The 19,234-nt window shown below is 40.7% G+C and overlaps 1 protein-coding gene and 1 long non-coding RNA gene across 2 annotated transcripts; both read left to right on the forward strand.

Annotated features, from left to right (window-relative positions):
• Positions 1–9,967: 9,967 nt before the first annotated feature.
• Positions 9,968–10,809, forward strand: LOC113296651. Its single transcript, XR_003333095.1, has 3 exons — positions 9,968–10,098; positions 10,202–10,287; positions 10,533–10,809. It is a non-coding gene; the product is annotated as an uncharacterized LOC113296651 (long non-coding RNA).
• Positions 10,810–14,359: 3,550 nt separating this feature from the next.
• Positions 14,360–14,719, forward strand: LOC113296512. Its single transcript, XM_026544816.1, has one exon. The coding sequence runs from the start codon at positions 14,360–14,362 to the stop codon at positions 14,717–14,719; it is 360 nt and encodes a 119-aa protein (XP_026400601.1).
• Positions 14,720–19,234: the final 4,515 nt, after the last annotated feature.

Consider the following 19,234-nt stretch of genomic DNA (forward strand, 5'->3'; position numbering starts at 1 on the left):
TTTTGTCTCAAAGAGTAGGAGATATAATAGATAGACGTTTGAGTGATATATAAGTTCAAGTCTTCACATACCTTTTTGTCGAGAAGTTCCACCGGTTCCTTGAGTAGATCTTCTACTTGTCTGATGAATCGACATGAAGTCCTTGAGCTCAACCACACTTACTATCCTAGTCCGAGACTTAGCAATAAGAGACTAGAAATCAAGACTCATAGTTTTAATCACTAACATTGACAAACATGCTTGAGATAGCAACGCATGCGAGGTTGACCGAGCAGTGCTCTAATAATAGGGATTCCAGTAGGTAGAGACTTTTGAACAAGAACTCTGATACAAACTTTGACATTCTTCTTCAAATGATGGTTTCCGTAAGGTGTTTGAGCCTCTACTAGTTCTCCAAGTGTGAAAGTGAGTTTTTGAAGATCCTCGAATTCGGTACATTCCTTTGGGATTTTACACAGTATATCAGCCAAAACATCTCTTCTGCAAAGGAGACTTGATGATTTGTTGGCCAACCAGGTTGAGGGACAACTCAAAGAACCATTAAATGACCACAAGCATATCAAGGTATTTGCTCGTTTACTCTGTTAAAATCACTCTCTGCCAGAAATATAATAAGAACTATATTTCTCAAACCATTGAATGTGGTACAAGTGGGAGTTTGAGCGTAAAGCTATTGGTTACAGATATAATAACGAATTAAAAAATAGGAATCAGAGTTTTACAACAAATATAGCCAACCATACACCACTTCCATTTGTTATCAAATTCAGCTAATAAACAGTCTTATCAATAAACATCGGTTCATATAGGGTTGAAGGTAGGCTTAGTTTTCCAGCCGTTTGAGCTGTGAGTTTTTGAATATCTGAAGTTCAAGGATGAGTATTGTCTGGTGAACTGGGAGACTCCATATAACTTATAAAGATGATAGATATGAAGAGATGTTTATGCGGAGGAGAACCAAGAGTATAAAATAAAATATACATTTGGATAGAAAAGAATCTTGTTGTGGTGCATCCCTAATAATACTGACAGACTATGAAGATGAGGAGAGGAGTGTAAAAATTATCTTTAATCAAAGACTGAACCTTAAAATGGGAAGTATGAGATAGTTGAATAAGGTTTAATAAGTGTTCTGGTGAGAATTGGTGTAAAAACTTGGTTATTGGATTGCAATTCGAAGTGTCTCCTTCCATCACACTTTTTGAAGATATTAAAAGCTATTGAGGCTTCAAGTGCACATGGGATTGGTAGCAACAATATTACAAGACTTCGGTTTGTCCAATAAACCAAACTAATATTTTCTTCCTTGCGTACATTTGATATGTAAGCATGACTAGATATAGAGTTTGTAAGTCATAAATAGGCTTGTATTTGCTTGGGTAGGTACGAGAATGATTGCACAAACCACCAAACGTGATTATGGTAGTTTTCTGGGGGTGGGGGTGGGGGGGTTGATAGTAAAAGAAATTAGGGTACTGGGTAATGAACTTTTGTGGTTTTGGGCTTTGAAAGTTAAAGTAATTTTTGGCAAGTTTGTTAGCAAAGTTGGCTAGGTTGGATATGAAGATAACCCGTCTATTTGACGTACCCCATACGCCAATGGTGCCTCTCAATAGGTGCTACTTTCTCCGAATCTGCATGAAATCAAAGATTTTTAATTAAAACCCAAAAAAACTCTTCAAAATTTTGTGACCTACCAATACACCTCTGAATGGTGGTTCCAAGGGGGGTAAAGGTTAGTGAAGCATTTGAATTTAGACTAACAAACAAATCGTCATCACAAATGGCTATTAATGGGTACAATGTGGTTTTTAAAAGGGGGTTTAGTAGAGAGATTTTCATGATCATTCTCAAATTTACTAGGAAAGGAAAAGATTAGATAGATAAGAGATAGAAATGACAAATATTGGTATTAATCTTCCTTTAAATCCACCTCTTTCAGCAGAATACAATCAAGCCAATGATCTTGCATTCTCGCTGAGAGATCAGGAGATATAGAGGTTGAGGGATGAGTTGGAAGAGGATATAGCCAGACGCGCACAGGAATCATCCAGTCGGAAAGAAAATAAGGATGTTGATACTTTGTTTGTTGTATGGAGGGTGAAGCATTTTGCAAGAGTAGACATGAAAGAGGAGGGGAGATCAGATAAATCAGAAAAGTGTAAAGGTTATAGGAATGCGACTGAAAGCGAATCTGAGGAGTCTGAGGATGGTTTTGAATATCCAGTTGAGGAGATGGATACCAGTGAAGAGGATTCAGATGTTTCTTATGAGAAGAAAAAGATGGAGGAGTATCATGAGAGAAAGCTTCGCAAGCGGTTTCAAGATGAACGAGCCAATCCAAAGAATTTTTTTCTCCAGAACCATGCGTGAAGGTGAGTCAAATGATGACAATTACGAACATTTATAGGATTAAAGTGATGAAGATGAGGAAAGTGATGAGGGTTCATCGTCTGATGATAGACAAGTTTCTCGTGCATCCTCAGGCGGTGATTATAGTGAGCAATATGATGAAAAGGATAACTGGAGCTACGATGGAGAGGACTTTTAGAGGTCTCTCTGGGGGTATCGAAAGCAGCCAAATTTTCAGACTATGAGAAGAGTTTGAAGATGATTAACAAGCTTTTCCAAATTGGCTTTCTCGATAGTTGCTCATAGTTTTCTTGATCTTGCTGTGGAAGTTGGTAAATTTGATTTTATGTTTCAGCTGGATTTTTGTGGAGGTTTTCTGGTTTCGAACTCCTCTCGGGAATTTTTATTATACTGTACTGCCATTTGGTTTAAAGAATGCCGGTGCAACGTATCAGCGCTCTATGGAGGCAATCTTCCACTGGAGCCGATACCTCAAGGGAGCAGCCTCAAGGAGATAACGATGTCCACGCGTCATGTCGATCAAGATCCGGGCGAGTCACTCTATCAGACAGTGGTGCATGTCTATCGTGCTATGTTGGAGAATCTGCGCTTTTGGTCATCCTATGGACCTGTTGAACGCTCATCTACAACAACATCTGCCTTGCCAGAAAGAACCAGTTTCGCGGAAGCAGTAAGAGGAAAACCACTGAGATACAACATTTTGCGCGTCCAAGATCGCCAACTCCAACTCCAATAGCACATTCACGACCGCCACAATGATGAAACAACTTCCACGATATTCCATGTCTGGATCCACGACAATAACATCAATGAGAGACGCTTTCAGAATTTCGTCTCCCGTAGAAGAAGTAGATGCGTTACCAAACGAGATTGCACCTGGGTCTTAAGAGGTACATACAGATTCTCCATGTCAAGAGCTTCATCATTAGTTAAGTCATTCGCATGAAGGAACTTCCCTACTCCTCAAAGACACTATCCGAAGATGATAATGGCAAAGGAGTATGACACTTAGCACTTCCCATCTCAAAGATGGTGAATTTAGAGAGATGCAAGCACGCTATCGTTCCAAGATTTCCAAAGACGAATATATACTCAAGAGTGCAGAAGTATTTTCAAAGGCCGGTGATATTCCTGGACGTCTGTGAAGCGCAACGCAGGCGTAAAGACGGTCTCATGAACCCAGCGTGGCAACATCTGTCAAGTCGAAGGCTCAATGGATATTCGTGGGTAGGGGACTGTCCCCCTCTTCTTCATTCCATGAGGCAACATCAAGAAGCTATAGGTTCCATCATTAGCTTCTCCCTCTAATAACGAGACGATCTCTACCACTATATGAATACCGCCAAGTTCGCGCCATCTTCCTCCCATTCTCTTCTGATCGCAGTTGCGGTTGAGAACCGTTTTTCAAGCTTCACCGTAGAAACAACCACTACGGACAGAGGTAATCCGAACTTCTGCATATTTTATTTTCCCACGGAGAAGTAGTAGAGTCACGGAAGAGAGATGGCGATATCTTTATTATGGTAAACCCACCGACCATACAAGATAGAACCATATAAATCACGCTTGGGGACTGAGGCACAGGATGAAGTTCCTCACTGTCAGTCAGGGACTTCTTCAACATGGTCAATCAAGAAGCATGTAATTCGCAAGTGTAAATCAAACTGAAGAGGAAGCTGCTTCAACGCTCTCTCCTGAAGAAGCTGCTTCAACACTCTCTCCAGCAGAAGCCGCTTCAACACTCTCTCCAGCAGAAGCCGCTTCAACGCTCCCTCCACCAGAAGCTGCTTCAACGCTCTCCAGGACCTGCTCGCTCCAGAAGCTTCTTCAACGCTCTCAACGGGACCCACACCATATTTGAACATACAAGGTTCACGTTTGGGCAAAGCAAGCACGCCTGGGTGCCACGTTCGAGCAAAGGGAAGACCGATGTTGGTTAGAAAGACCAGTATTTGTCAACAAGACCGGTGTTGGTCACAACAGCAAGACCGGTGTTGGTAGAAACAAAGCTGGTATACGGGACAAGTCCGGTGTTCGAACGAAATAAGACAACAAGGCCGAGTCGGTCGAGGCAGCGATGTCCGTCAGCAAGGCCGGTGTTCGTCAAGGCAAGGACGGTGTTGATCAAGGAGCAAGTCTGGTGTTGGGTGAGGAAACAGCCGGCCCCAAGCAAAGCAGGCACGCGACGGGTCCCACGGGTAAAGCAAGCAAGGCTGGTATTGAGCCACGTCAGCAAACGAGGCTGGTGTTGCCCAAGTCCGCGAAGCTGGTATTGGTCGAGATCGCAAGGCTAATATCCCATCACGCAAGAAAGGCTGATATCACGTCACGCAAGTAGGCTGGGGTCACGTCAGGCCGGTATTGGTCAAGCCCGATCAAGGTCACAAGGATGGTATTGGGCCACGTCAGCAAGTAAGGCTGGTATTGGGCCACGTCAGCAAACAAGGCCGGTGTTGGTCGAGTCCACGAAGCCGGAGTTGATCAAGGTCATAAGGCTGGTATTCGAATGAAATAGGCGCACACGGCAGGGCCGGTTTTCAGTCGAAGCACAGGGCCGACGTTTGAAGCATGTACACGGTGGACCCGTGTTTAATTGAAGCATGCACATATGCCCATGTTCGAAGCAAGCATGCTTACATCGGGTCCCACGTTCGACCAAAGCAGGCACACAGTGGACCCATGTTTAACCGAAGCAGGCACAACAAGCCACATTCGATCAAGCAGACGCATGATGAGTCCCACGGTTGAGCGAAGTAGGCGGGACCACACGCCTATCAAACAGGTGCAACATGGTAACGTTTGGTCGAAGCATATACATGGTGGGGTCCACATCCGTTCAGGGTTACATGCACGGTTGTCTATGGGAAGAGGAGCATACAAGTTCTATTCCCTTCTTGGCTCAAATATCTGAAGGAGGAAACCGGTCCCACCAAGGTCGTCGTCACACCTGGCGTACTCCCACGAACGAAGCAGGCGCAACAGTTCATCGATTAGGCACATCAATCCCACGTTCGATAAAGCAGGCGCAATATCCCCTCGACCGAAGCATGCATAGCAAGGTCGATCGAAGAAGGAAAGACCGACATCATGCTAGGGGAACGCTCGCCTGGACGCCTCTTGAACGTGACATGCTCCAAGGACAAGATGACCCGTCTCTCCTGGTAACATCTAACTTTGTCTCATAAGTTTTATCTTTAACTGCCACCATCTCATGCCTACCCCACAATAATGCAACCATTATGCGCTAGGCAGGGGACTTAATATTGATGGTGGATTTTAGTTCAGGACTAAAATTGTAAAACCAAATTTATGCGCTGACACCCTGCAAAGGATAAAGCCACTGATAAAGTGGAGAATACTTCTTCACTATAAAATTATAGCATTACCAATTATTGAATGACCAGCCTTGTATTTCCTGTAATGCTCTACTCTTATTATTGGTGCGGCATGACGACTGACTGTTGCTCTCAGCAGAGCAACACGAATCTCCAAGCATTAAATAAGAAGGCACGTACGAAATACCCGTACAGGCTATAACTCTCGGAATGTTATACTAGCCCGATTGAGCATCTGGACTGTTCATATCAGTCTCAGAAATAATCACGACCATCCAACTTCACCAGCATGATTGGATGGCTTAGATCGAATCCATAACCCTCAAGCAGGTATTGGAATGCTCAACACAGGACCAATGCGGACCCCACATGGTCGGCCTCCCCAAAAGGGTAGCATGGCTTGGCAATTCGTCCAACCAAAGCAGCGTGGACGAGAAACCCTAAATTAGGGTTTGCAACACATTACATGTGTCGCAAATCAGTCTTAACCATCCATCTTCGCAGGCATAGATGGAGGGTGTAGATATAGATTCAAAGGGTCCAGAGCATGTCAACAAAAACATCATGGGCCCGCCTACATATATGACCGATCGGTCAGGAAAAAACATGGATGGTCGTCCCAATTCGTGCGCCCAAATAAGGCATGACGCACGGCTGGCAAAACCCTAATTAGGGTTTTCGATCACGAGCGTCCATTTTCACCTGATCGAACGAAGGGTCTAGGAGTCGATTAAGCAGGTCCAGTGAGTATCAACACGATCACTGTGGGCCCACATATCTCCACACCCGATCGGCCAAGGCATATCATTCCTGGTCGTCTCGATTCGGACGCCCAAACTAGGGGTGGTCACACCTCCCAATTGCAAACTAATATCGACCACTCAACTTTTCCGGACAAATTGAGTGGCTCAAATCACGTTTCTATGGGGTATTAAGGTATGGACGTGTACACCAGCCCGCCGTACGTATACTAGACTAATCGTCCAAGACCGACCAAGCTTGGTCGTCCCGAAACGCGCGCCCGAAGTTGGCATGACGCGTGGGTTTTGCGGCACCGGATTTCTTTCACAAATCGATCTCAACCACTCAACTTCGCCGAACAAATTGAGTGGCTTAGATCACACTTTCATGAGACAATGAGGTATGAACGCCTACACCGGCATGCCGAATACACGCATGCACGATCGGCCCGAACAAAATTGCGTCCCAAGCTTGGTTTCGACCAAGCTGAAGAGTGATGCTTGCGCACCTCTTCATAAACCCTAATTCCACTAACGGTCGCAGATGAGTATCTCAAATATCATCTCGTCCGTTCAACTTCACCTGCTTGGTTATACAACCCTGGTCAGGAGTTAACTAGTCAATGAGGTGTTGTGGTGATTATCATCCGCCACTCTACCACACCATGTGGTTGGCCAAGTCAGGACTTGCTTGCGCAGCCTCCAAACCATCACATGAAGTAGGCTGGACATGAAGCTATTTTAAGACGCTCAAACAGCGATGCTTCATACATGCTGAGTATATTCGATGCATTACTTGCATAGAATACACACGATACTTCACAAGTATCGACTTCCTAAATAACTTAGTTATTTAATCTAGCATCACATGCTACCTTCTGTGGGTCCCATGATCCACACACTCGAGACATCAATCATGTCACAAATTGGGGGATACATACTGGGGTATTGGTCTGGCGGTTTACAGCGTGCAGCGTACAACACGCCATCACAAGAACGTGTCAGGAAGTCATGGACGGGTAATGATGATGGGAGAAGTGGGCAAGACTGATCGTGTAACACTAACACCCGCAACTCCACTACTCCATCACTCCACTTTCTCCACTTCCCACGAGATACGTGAGTAAGTCTCAATGACTTGTATAAATATGTTCTCCTCCCTATTTCGACAAGACAAGAAAACAGAAACCAAGTGTTGATACAATCGTATTCAACACCAGAACTGATAGCTTTCATTCTGTAAGCCAATTCACCTTTCTGATACAAGTCATACATAGCCAACACCTTCACAATCTCAACACCTTCTTCTCTTCCCTCCCTAAGATCAACCCCATCTCCTTCACTTTGTGAACGAAGCAAGTCTGGAACGACTATTTCTTGGTTTAGGCCAGAATTGTACAGATTGATTTCTCAAATCAGAAAGAACTCCCGTGCAGTGCATTTGTTCAGGGTTTAGATTCATTCCTCATCCACACACCCCAAATTACCAAATTCGGAAGGAATAGTTTTCACCCATAAACAAGTTTTGATCAACTAAACTTGACAAACAAGCTTGAGATACCAACGCTTGCAAGTTCGACCGAGCAATGCTCTAACAATCTCTCCTTTTGTCAATATTAGTGATAAAACTATCAATACATATGGATTACAAAATAAATAGACTTTTGCGATTCTCATTCAACATGCTTGATTTACTTGGCTCTTCAACATTCCTTGAATTCTTCGCTACTCCAAGTACTCTAGCGATTCTGAACGTGTTCAACTCAACATCATTGTTGTTGAACATTCGTAGCTATGAAAATAAGAAAACAAATGTTCTCAACCATTGTTATACAGTGTGGTGTTCAAGTCTGTACTAGGCCCTGGATTTTCTGCATTTGCGGTTTCCTCGTTAACAAATTTTCTGGGGTCTGTGTTATTTCTTTTTCGCATTATATTTTTTTATATAATTGAAATATCATAGGTTATGCGTAATTAAATCATAGTTGATAAATCCGACCTTGTTTGTCGAATAGAACTTGATTGACTCTCTGACATTAGTCTTTGGTGTCGTCCAATTTATTTTCATGTAAATCAGTCTCACAGATTTCTATATTGATGATTTACTAATGAAAGAGATAAAACTTTTTGATATCCTTTTCGATTGAGATTCACTTTTAAGTTGGTACTCTCAGAATTATATTGGAGTTTAGTCCATAAAGATTGCCGAACAAAATATTGGATGTGGTTGTTATAGTCCCGCGTTTTCAATTTTGATTGCATCTAGTTTGATTATTCTTGAGATCTTTTTGTGTGTTAGTTACCGAAATTAATAACCTTAACCTCGCTATTGCGAGATGATTGAAAGTTTAAATCACAATGAAAATTAGAGATGAGTATAAAACATCTCACACTTTAATATGACAATCAATTGTGTAGAAGAATATGCATCTTGCTTAGAAGAGCAAACATCAAAAAGTTGAGTAAAAAAAGCATCTAGCCACGTTTTTACGGTTTAGTTCACGAATAGTTGCTAAAAGTTTGTGGACTGTTTCATATTCACAAATTGGATTAGCAACACATAATAAGTGATGCTTTCATAAATTATTCATAGATTTTTCATTATAATTCGGAATTGGCTCATGTTCACAAGATTTTTTTTTCAATTTTTATTTTATAGATTATCAGAATTTAATTTAAAATGATTAATTTAGCAGTATGGTGGGACCTCCGACCACCATTTCAAATCCCAAACTAGCTAATTCTTAACCTCAAATCATGTGATAACTTTTCTGTTAGGGTCTTTTTTGTAGGTTTGTCTTTCGTGGCGTTATTGTGGTATTTGTAAAGCAATAAGATAGTCGAATGTTCTAAACCAAAAAAATAAATAAAAAATATTTAAAGACCAGCAACTGTTAGCTCATAAAATTTCATTAATTACAAAGATAAGTTGCAGACCAAAATAAGAAACCAAAAAACAAAATAAAAAAGAAACTATCAGATAATGGATGGAAACACAAAAGAATCGACAAAAGATTGTAGACCAATCCCGTACAAAGCTTAACCATTCGGAAGATCAAAAACAAGAAACCTAAAATAAATAAAACACCAGAACTTAAAAACCTATTTTAAGGCCTTGTTTGATAAAATCATTTTTATCATAAATTTTCACAAACTTTTTTTTATTTAAATAATTGATTATCTTAGAAATGTGCTTTTAAAGATGGGAGAAATGAACATTTGGTCCACTGTTGATTTCTTGTCTCCCTTTAAATAAAATAATAAAGAAAAATCTAATTCAATTTTGTTAAAAAAATAGTTGCTTATCATAATTTTTAAAAACATTTACTTTTTTATAATGCATTTTTCCAATTATAATTAAAACAACCAATTATTATAATTTTTACAAACACTCATATAACGGGTTATGAGCTAGATAATGGATTATCACATCATAATCCATTAGAATATAATGGTTCCCAAACAACCTTTAAGACCACATCTCCCCATTAACTTAAAAGACCAACCCTAGACCGACCACCAAAACATAATATTATTAGTTTTCTCCTACTGTGTTTCACATTCTGAAAAACCTCCTGGCTAATCTTGTGGACGAATGGGATAAAGAAGAATGTGTTTCAAACTGGCAAAAATACAGACCTTGTCTCTCTGTAAGTATAGTTCTTTTGGTTGGCTTGTGCGATTTCTTTGAATATCTCTCTTTTTTTTTTATGAAGTTGACCTGATTTTGACTTGATTTTTTGATTTTTGTAGGAACATATGGAGATGGAGGTGAAACAACTAGTGAGATTCTTGGAAGAAGAAGCTGATGTTGGGTTTCAAACTTCTACTGAGTAAAGGTCTGTAATTTTTTATTTGTGATGTTGTTTTGTTTTCATCGTGTACATGAGCTACGAACGTCGGTATTGGTCAATTGAACCTTGTAGTGTTAACAATCTCAACTACCATTCGTGTAGGACATTTCATATATGGAAATGTATCTTATTGCACCATACCTTCAAGAGAGTAAAATTTTCAGTTGCGATTATCATGGCTGCACAAAATCATTTTACTGTTTTCACAACCTTTTGTTACTATTACTTAGATTACTTATTTCGATGGGATGCGGGGAATTGACTAACAGATGTGAAGAAGAAGGGACAAGAATGGAGATACTCGGACCATTTCTAGGGGTTGTGGGACTTGAGTCTTTCTTTGGAAGCTAGAGAATGTGAATGTAATTTATCAATTTTCATAAGCACACTCGATACACTAATCAAAGGCTTTAGTTGGCAAGTAATTTTAATTTCAAGGCATTTTAACTGTAAAGAAAAGTTCATTGCGGGCTAACTGCTAATGAAAGATTCATGGCATGTGCTGTATATTTTGCTTGTATCTTGATAAAGTTCTGATATTCATTATGCAAAATTCCACTTCCAAACTGCAATATATCTGAATTTAGTAGCTATGTGATTACTGATTAGATCAATCATGTATCCATCAGGCAACGGCTCCGATTCTGGAATCTATCGAGCCATATTCTAAAATGAAATACTATCATTTAGTATTGGCATGTGAAGCACCGACACATCTTTATTACTGTCGTGTCCGCGTCCGACGCACGTCGGACGCCGACACGACGCACGTGTAAAAATATATATTTTATTTTACTAGTTGGGTAATTTACTGTGTCATGGAAATTGATATAATAGTTAATTTTTCTACATGTGAACTACTCTAAAGGCATTAAATTGAGTTTTTTATCATATAATTGTGTGATTAATATATTTGATATACCATAACACTATGATTTTAGCATTTAAAAATTGTTTAATTATTATATATATATCAATTTCAATATATATGCTTTACAATGTGGCACATATGGAAACTGAGGTGTAGTATTGTTTTCGAAAATGAACATATTAACATGGATTCAGTTGTCACAGGTATTAAGACCCATATTGCAGATTGGCAAAGGGTCCAGGGAATACAACATACTGTGAACACAAATAATACTTCTCTAGTGCGACAAAAGAAATGGAATAAACCGTGTAACAATGATATCAAAGTTAACTGGTGGGCCTCAAAGATATTATATTTAAATGCAAAATGGTCCCCGGCAACGGCGCCAAAAACTTGGTGGGCCCGAAGGAGTGTGAAAATATGAGCGTAATGAAAACGCGGGCCTACAGTAATACCGCAAGTGCACGGTCGTCGGTTGTAGCTCGTGCAAGTACGGGTCGATCCACAGAGATTGGGAGTGTTTTGTAGTTTCTAGCTATTTTGGGTTCTAAATTTGCTAATGGGCTTTGAATACCCTTTGGAACTGTTGGGCTTAATGGGTTTGTTTTTAACAATGAAATGAACTGAGCTTGGGCTCAGTTGGTCTTTGAAGTGTAAATGGGCTTGTGATTGAAGTTGGCTTTGGCTTTAGCCTATCAGTACACTAGGCTTTGGCTTTAAACTTAGGCTTGGGCTGAACTGGGCCTTTTCTTGTTCTGAACCTATTTCTGGGCCTTAATGAACTAAACCTTGGGCTTTGTACCTTTGGAATTGCACTGGGCCTTGGGCTTTAAACCTTTGGTTTCAATGAACTGAATTGGGCTCAGCTTTTGAAGTGAGCTTTGGGCTCAGTTGGCTTTAGCCTTATTCCTAAGAATGAACTGTGAGCTTTGGGAGGAAGCAGCAGCAGCAGCAAGAGAAAGGAAGGCAATGCAGTAGCAGCACAAGTGCTGCACAGCAGCTGCAGGGCAAAAGCAACACAAGCAGTGCAAGTAGCAGCAACAGCCTAAGCAATGAATGTAGCAACAGCAGGGCAAAACAAGGCAAGAGGAAGAAAACAGAGAAGCAACAGAGTTGCAGGGCTGTGGAATAAGAGAAGCAACAGAGTTGCAGGGCAGTGGAAGCAAAGATGGCAGTGAAGCAAAGACAATGCAATAAGAAGCAAAGACAATGAAGAAAATTTAACAAGACAATGACTCAACAAGCAAAACAAGGCAATATAGCAAAGGGAAAGAACACAACAACTACAAGCAGAAAACAGTGCAAGATGAACCAAGGCCTAAGGCCAAGGGCAAGGATGATAGTGAAACTAACAGAGCAAGGCTAAGGCAAGAATACAGGCAAACAAAAATGGAATGGCAAGATAATCAGCTTGCTATGAGCACTGATTTCTTCCATTGCACAATCAGCACATTGCATCCTAAGCATACAAAAGGAATGGCAAGATAATCAGCTTGCTATGAGCACTGATTTCTTCCATTGCACAATCAGTTCAGTGCTTCTAAGGCTTCTAGCCTAGCCTTCCATCACTTCACATGTATCACAAACTTAACACTAAACATTACATGGCACTAACAGGACATTAACAATGACTCTAACACATAAACAAGAACAACACATGTTAACAGGACACATGTAACAGGAATTGATTGGAAATTAAAACATGAAATTAAAACAAGCACATTAACAGAAAATAACAATTTTAACATATGCAGTGAAATTAGAATTGAAACATAACAGGGAATTAAAATTGAAACCCTAAATTGAAATCTAATTGAAATTTTGAAACCCTAAAATTAAACAGTTGAAATTGAAATTAAAATTAAACCTAAACTAACCCAATTTTGGGGGAATCTCGGCTAGCCCAAGAACACCCTCAAATTGCTCTACACACTCTCTATTTATAGCATACAATTACCCAAAATTTTTTCAAACCCTAAAATTAGAAATTAGGTATTTTTCAATTCCGAAATTGCTCACCAAATTCGCTGAATTGGTGGTGACCCATGCCTCTTTTCTTCCCTCTCGGTCCTTCTCTGACTCCAATTGCGTCAATTTCTCCCTAATTCGAGGTGTTTTATCAACCCTCACCTAGGTCAGTTGGTGAGAGGAGTTAAAGCAACTCGGCTAGGGGGATGGTGTGGTGTCGGGTGATGATGGTGAAGAAGTGATGGCGCTGCAGAGGTGAGGTGGTAGAGCAGGTGGTGACAGAGGTGGAGAAGGTGGTGGTGTACGGTGGTTTCTGCAGAGGAGTGGGGGAGAAGAAGAAAGAAAGAGGAGAAGAATGGGTCGAGTTTAGGGTATAGGTATAGGTTGCTAGTGTGTGAGGCGGGATATCAAATTTCGATGTTGGCGAATCTGAGTCACTGGATGCGAAGCTGGTAGGTGAATCGGATGGCTACCCCTGAAGAGGCTGGTAGCGACCGTCAGATGCTTTGATACAACAAAATCAACGGCGAAGATCGAGGTTAGGTGTTGTAGTGTTAACCGGAAGTATCGATATTTGATGAACAGGCAGAGAAGCGACCGTAGGATCTAAATATGATCTAATCTGAAGGCTTGGAATTTAGGCACTATGGTGTTTTGCAGGATCTTCAGATTTTGATGCGCGATGAAGGAGCGACCATCGGATGATGAGATGGATCCAATCCGACGGCTGAAGATGGAGGCGGTTTTGGTTATAGAAAATGGGTTTGGGTAAGGGTTTTGGGCCTTGGGTATGCCACGCCCATATCTTCTTTAAGAACAATTCTTCCTTCTTGAGCCCATTCCTAGCTTTTTTTGGACGTGCGCTCCATTCTTTGCGGCTTCCTTGCGTAATTTCTTCCGGCTTCTCACTACTCTTCAACTCTTTTCCGCTCCGCAAGTTATCCAGACTTTATTTATTACCTAAAAATGCAAAATTAAGTAAGAAAAATATTTATTCTTGAAAACAATGAAAATACATAATATGGGATAAAATGTAGAATTAATGCACAAAAGATGAGTTAAATGCCAACAAAAAGGGATAAATATATACAATATTTGGCACTCATCATTAACTTTGATGTAGCTTTTTGCAAATATAATAATCTAGCAGGTATTGGACTAATTAGTCGTGATGCAACAGGTGCAAGCAATGGAGCTTGGTGAAGTCACACATCAGCAATGAATCCAGAGCAAGCTGAAGCACTGACGGCATTTGAAGCGGTGAGGTGGGATAAAGAGAAGGGTTTTATGAACCTGCATCTAGAAGGTGACATCCAGAGAGTAGTGAATGCGATTAACGGAAGAAGAAGAGCTATCAAATGGACCAATGCTAATATTATTCAGGATATCATTTACCTTCTTAATAATTTTAACATATGGAACTGTATTTTTGTCCATCGTGAAGGAAATAATGTCGCAGATACTATTGCGAAAGATGCACTTTCTTTTCAAGACAAACAGGAATGGCAACAAATTATTCCCTCCTGGTTAGCTGAAGCACTGGCTTCAGATGAAACTCTATTGTATGATTCCATTTAATTCAATCTTTCTTTCGTATTAAAAAAAACGTGTCCGTGTCATCATGATTTTGAGTATTGGAGGTCCTTGTATCCGTGTCTCGTGTCCATGTCAGTGCTTCCCAGGCATTTCAAAACGAGAACACATGAGCCTTTCATCTTGAGAAAGCTTATATCTGCCGAGTTGGTCTCAGGCCAGACTAAAGTTCAATTCTGAAAGGGACAGAATTGAAATGATACTGTTTCAGGAAAAGTGATACTTTTACAATCTTAATTAGGCCTATTTTTTTCAACTTATATTCCCAGTTAGGCTTATTTTTCCCGGCGAGATTGGGGTATACTCAAACTAATTGGGGTATACCCAATAAGACAAAATCTGGTTATTTCGAAGTAAAATCAAGCCACCCCTTAACCTTGTATTTTATAAATGGCTAATATACCCTTGGTTAATTAATACTAAAATTTTGATTAGGTTAATTAATTGAGTTTAGATTAAAAATTTGAAATTATGAATTCAGTAGATTAAATCTTCATCTGTCTTATGAGTTCGATTTCGATCAAAAAATTTGGTTTTGAAAATGCACAAGGCCGGCAAGGTCGTGGTTTGAATAAGGTGCCGACCGGTCTTCGGCCGACAAGGTCCACTTTGAATAAGCTGCCGACCAGTTTTCGGCCGGCAGTGCCCAATTTGAATAAGCTGCCGACCAGTATTCGGCCGGCATGTTCCTCAGATGAAGAACACGCCGACTATTTTGGGAAACAATCTTACGGTCGGCATGTAAATATTTCCTACCATGCCGGCTATCGTAAAGTCGGCATGCACATAATTTATAACACTGTCGGCTGACATGTAGCCGGCATGTTAAGGATTTCTGTCTCTGCCGATCTAAACTTATACCAAACATAAAACAAAATATGGAAGATGTATTTACTTTATTCATGCGATTTTGGTTACTACATTGATTGAAACATAAAACCTAATCTTTGTCGACGGAAAAACGAATGCACTTAGCATGTGCATCAAGCTTTTGAACCCCTAGGCGACCCTAGTGTACGAGTTATAGTCTCGTGACGGCTTACATAGAGCATCAATCTTGTAAAACTTACAAAACCTACACTAAAACTTCTAAAACCATCAATCTTCCTCCGACGAAGACGATACAGCATCTAAGTAGTCCGGGTTATCCTCCGGGATTCTTTCGGCCAAGAAGTGATAGCTTGCATCGAACGCGAATGCTTCCTCCTTTTCCTCCAAGTTGCGCGCTTTCACGACTTCATGCTACAAAAACAAACTTACATTTGTTGGTGGTGTTTCATTGGAAGATAAAACAACATGGGTTACGTAAAAAAAACCACAAAATTACTCACAAATTGCGTAATGGACAAGGTGAAGGGCCGAGTGTTAAAAATCTGAGGTTGGAGAGCTAAAAAGGCAAGTATCGCGTTTTCGATGACAAGGTGCTATTGTGAATTTGTTGAACACTTCTTGCATTAGGATTCCCACACTCTTGGCTAAATTTGTTGTGTAACCTAGCCCAAAAGGTTGTGGAATCCACCCTTTCCGAGGATTGACGTCTAAGTCGTTTTTCCGCATACCAAGCTTTGGTGATTGCAAAATCTTCATTAGAATCAAATGAAGCCATTTTTGTTTAGCTATTGGGTGAGTTAGATGGATTGTATGATGGTATGAGATTTGGATAATATATGGAACTATTCATAGGTTGTTTTGTAGAGAGAAGTAGTGTATTTATTGGATGGTGGCCAAATTTGGCCGTTATAGTGCCCAAGTACAAGTCAATCAATGAAATTGTACTTGCAAAAAAACTTGAATTTTGAATCCGCCGGCGAGGTTTGTTTTCTCCAACATGCCGACCTAGTAAACAACCGGATAGGTATGAATTTTTTTACCATGCCGACCTGATAAGATTTTAGGCATCAGGAGAAAGGTTTTTTTGCCACACATAGTCGGCAGGGTCGATAACATACTACCCTGCCGGCTAATAAACAACCGGCTAGATAGAAATTTTGTTACCATGCCGACCTGATAATATTTTAGTCATCAGGAGAAAGGTTTTTTTGCCACACATAGCCGACATGGTCTATAACATATTACCTTGCCGGCTAGTAAACATACGGCTAGGTAGGAATCGTATTACCTTGTCGACCCTGGTAACTACACAATTTCCGTTGTCAGGGCCGGCAGTCTGACAATTCACAACCTTGTCGGTCCTGCGACAGTCGGCAATGTAACTTAAAAGAAGCATGTCGGCATATGTATTTAAATTTTACATAGCTAAACAAACCATTCATTCAACAACTAGAAATCCAACACTTTTTGTCCAAAATATGAAAACATGTACCATAAACCTTAAACAAACATTTGTCCACACCATTAACTTAAACATTTGTCCACCACAACATAAACAAATAAACTAGGAAAGCATTCATTCACCACGACCACGAACACGTCCCCGTTTTGGAACACTACCTTCACCACCACGACCACTGCTGCTACCTTCACCACCACGACCACTGCTGCCACCTTCACCACCACGACCACTACGATTCCTCTTTTTATCAGCCTTCATCTTGGCTTGTGCTTCCCTCCTAGCTTTTTCTTCCTCCTTTACTTGAGACTCAAGTTGCTTGAACAATATATGGGCATCCTCATTTTCAACATTGCAAGCATAGGAAATGTGCTTGGTTTGCTCTTCAATCGACAAAGGCTCTCCTTTGTCTTTCGCGCAACACAACACCCTCACAAAGGTCTTCAACTGGTCCTTCTATTTTCATTTAAACAACAAACAGTTAATAGAATGATTCGGTAATGCAATCAATCTTAAAATAGTAAGAGCAACTCTTAAATACTTACAAAGAACTTAAGCATTGTTGTTGGGTCTTTCGATTCCATCTTCTTCTTACGAGCCAGTTCTTCCGCAGTCATTTTCCTAATCACAGTAGGACGAGCCCAACCCAAGTACCACGTCATGTATCTCTCAGTAGCTTCATGACCGGCGGTCACGTCGTCCAAAAGAGTCACATCGATTTTACGGCGACGTCTATCGTTCCAATGTTCTTGAGTTGGTGCTGGAAGGTAAGCGACGTTCATACTTTTTTGGGAAGTGGTGCAATCAGTCATATCCACAGTAAAGAACGGCTTTGCTTCATCGAAATGAGGTTCTTCTTGGATGTAACCCAATTATCGCATTACCCTATGTGGATCGTACATTGAAAATCCATCAAACGTAGTCATCAAGGATCCACAGTATAATGCAACAACTTCATTTCTCCTTTGGATTAAACCTTGATTTCTATCATCTCGATACGGATCAAATATCACCTCCTCCGCAGTCAATTTGTCGATGGCGTCTCGGAGTTTCATAAGGTTTTGCCGCATTTCCTTATCCTGAGTACCCTCGACGGTGGTTGAGAATCATTCGTTATACGGATCTTTTTCGTTCCCGGCACAACGTATGTCCCTCGATGTGTTAAAGTCAAGAGTTTTTCACCAACACGAGGAGGTCTTGAAGGAGGACTAAGAGCTTTCAGAGCTTTCTTCTTTGCCTTTTCCAACCTGAACAAGAACAATTAAGAAAAAAAATTACAGGTCGGCAGGGTCGACATGTTTAACCAATCCGGCGGAACAATGGCCGGAAGTGTTGACTAAAACATACGTGCTGGCTAAAGTATAGCCGGCAGGGTATCATCAAAAGCCTGCCGGTTGATGACAAATATGAACACAGTATAACATGAATTTTTCACATTACAGGTCGGCAAGGTCCATTACCCATACACTTTCGGCCAACTAACAGCCGGCATGGTCTTATATGAATACCTTTCCGGTTTTATAAATTCTAGGCATCAGGAACCAAATATTCAAAACAAGGGGCCGGCAGGGTAAAAACTAATAACATGCCGGCTTCATTAAAAAGCTGACGCCGGCAAGGTCTACATTTGAATAACCTGCCGGCCCTGCTAGTAGCAGTTACAGATACTAAACAACCGGCAAGTTCTTCAACCTAAGAGCTTGCCGGCCAAACCCTAACTATGAAAAGTCGGCAAGGTTGATAACATAGTACCTTGCCGGCATCGCAACTTCCAAGTCACATTTTCGATTTTCTGCCCTAATTTGACATGCAAACATCAAATCGAGGTACTAGAGTGAGTTTAAGTAGGCCCTTACTTTCTTAATCGCACCATTTCTTTGTTTTGAGCGGGTTCAATTTCTCCTTCTTCAACCGTTTTTTTCTTCATTTTCTTAGCAACCATTATACTCATTGGGTTTTCGATTAGCTTTTTTCATACGACTTGCCCTCCGCTGTGGTGGATCCATTGATGAAGATTAATCGGAGTTTTCGAATTGACGATTTTAACGAATTGATCGACGAGTTTTGGTGGTGGTGTGATGGAGCCGGTAGGGTTGTGGAGGAGAAGAAGAAGAGAATAAGAAGATGAAATGAAAAGATTAAAACTGATTTAGGGTAATAGGTTTTTAAAGGGTAAGGGTAGTTTTGTAACTTACCCATTAGGACTCCCC

Source organism: Papaver somniferum, chromosome 7 (genome assembly GCF_003573695.1).
Source record: "Papaver somniferum cultivar HN1 chromosome 7, ASM357369v1, whole genome shotgun sequence".
Lineage (NCBI taxonomy): Eukaryota > Viridiplantae > Streptophyta > Magnoliopsida > Ranunculales > Papaveraceae > Papaver > Papaver somniferum.

Coding starts and splice junctions, on each gene's coding strand:
- LOC113296512 (XM_026544816.1), top strand. CDS start 14,360: ATGAATCCAGAGCAAGCTGAAGCACTGACGGCATTTGAAGCGGTGAGG.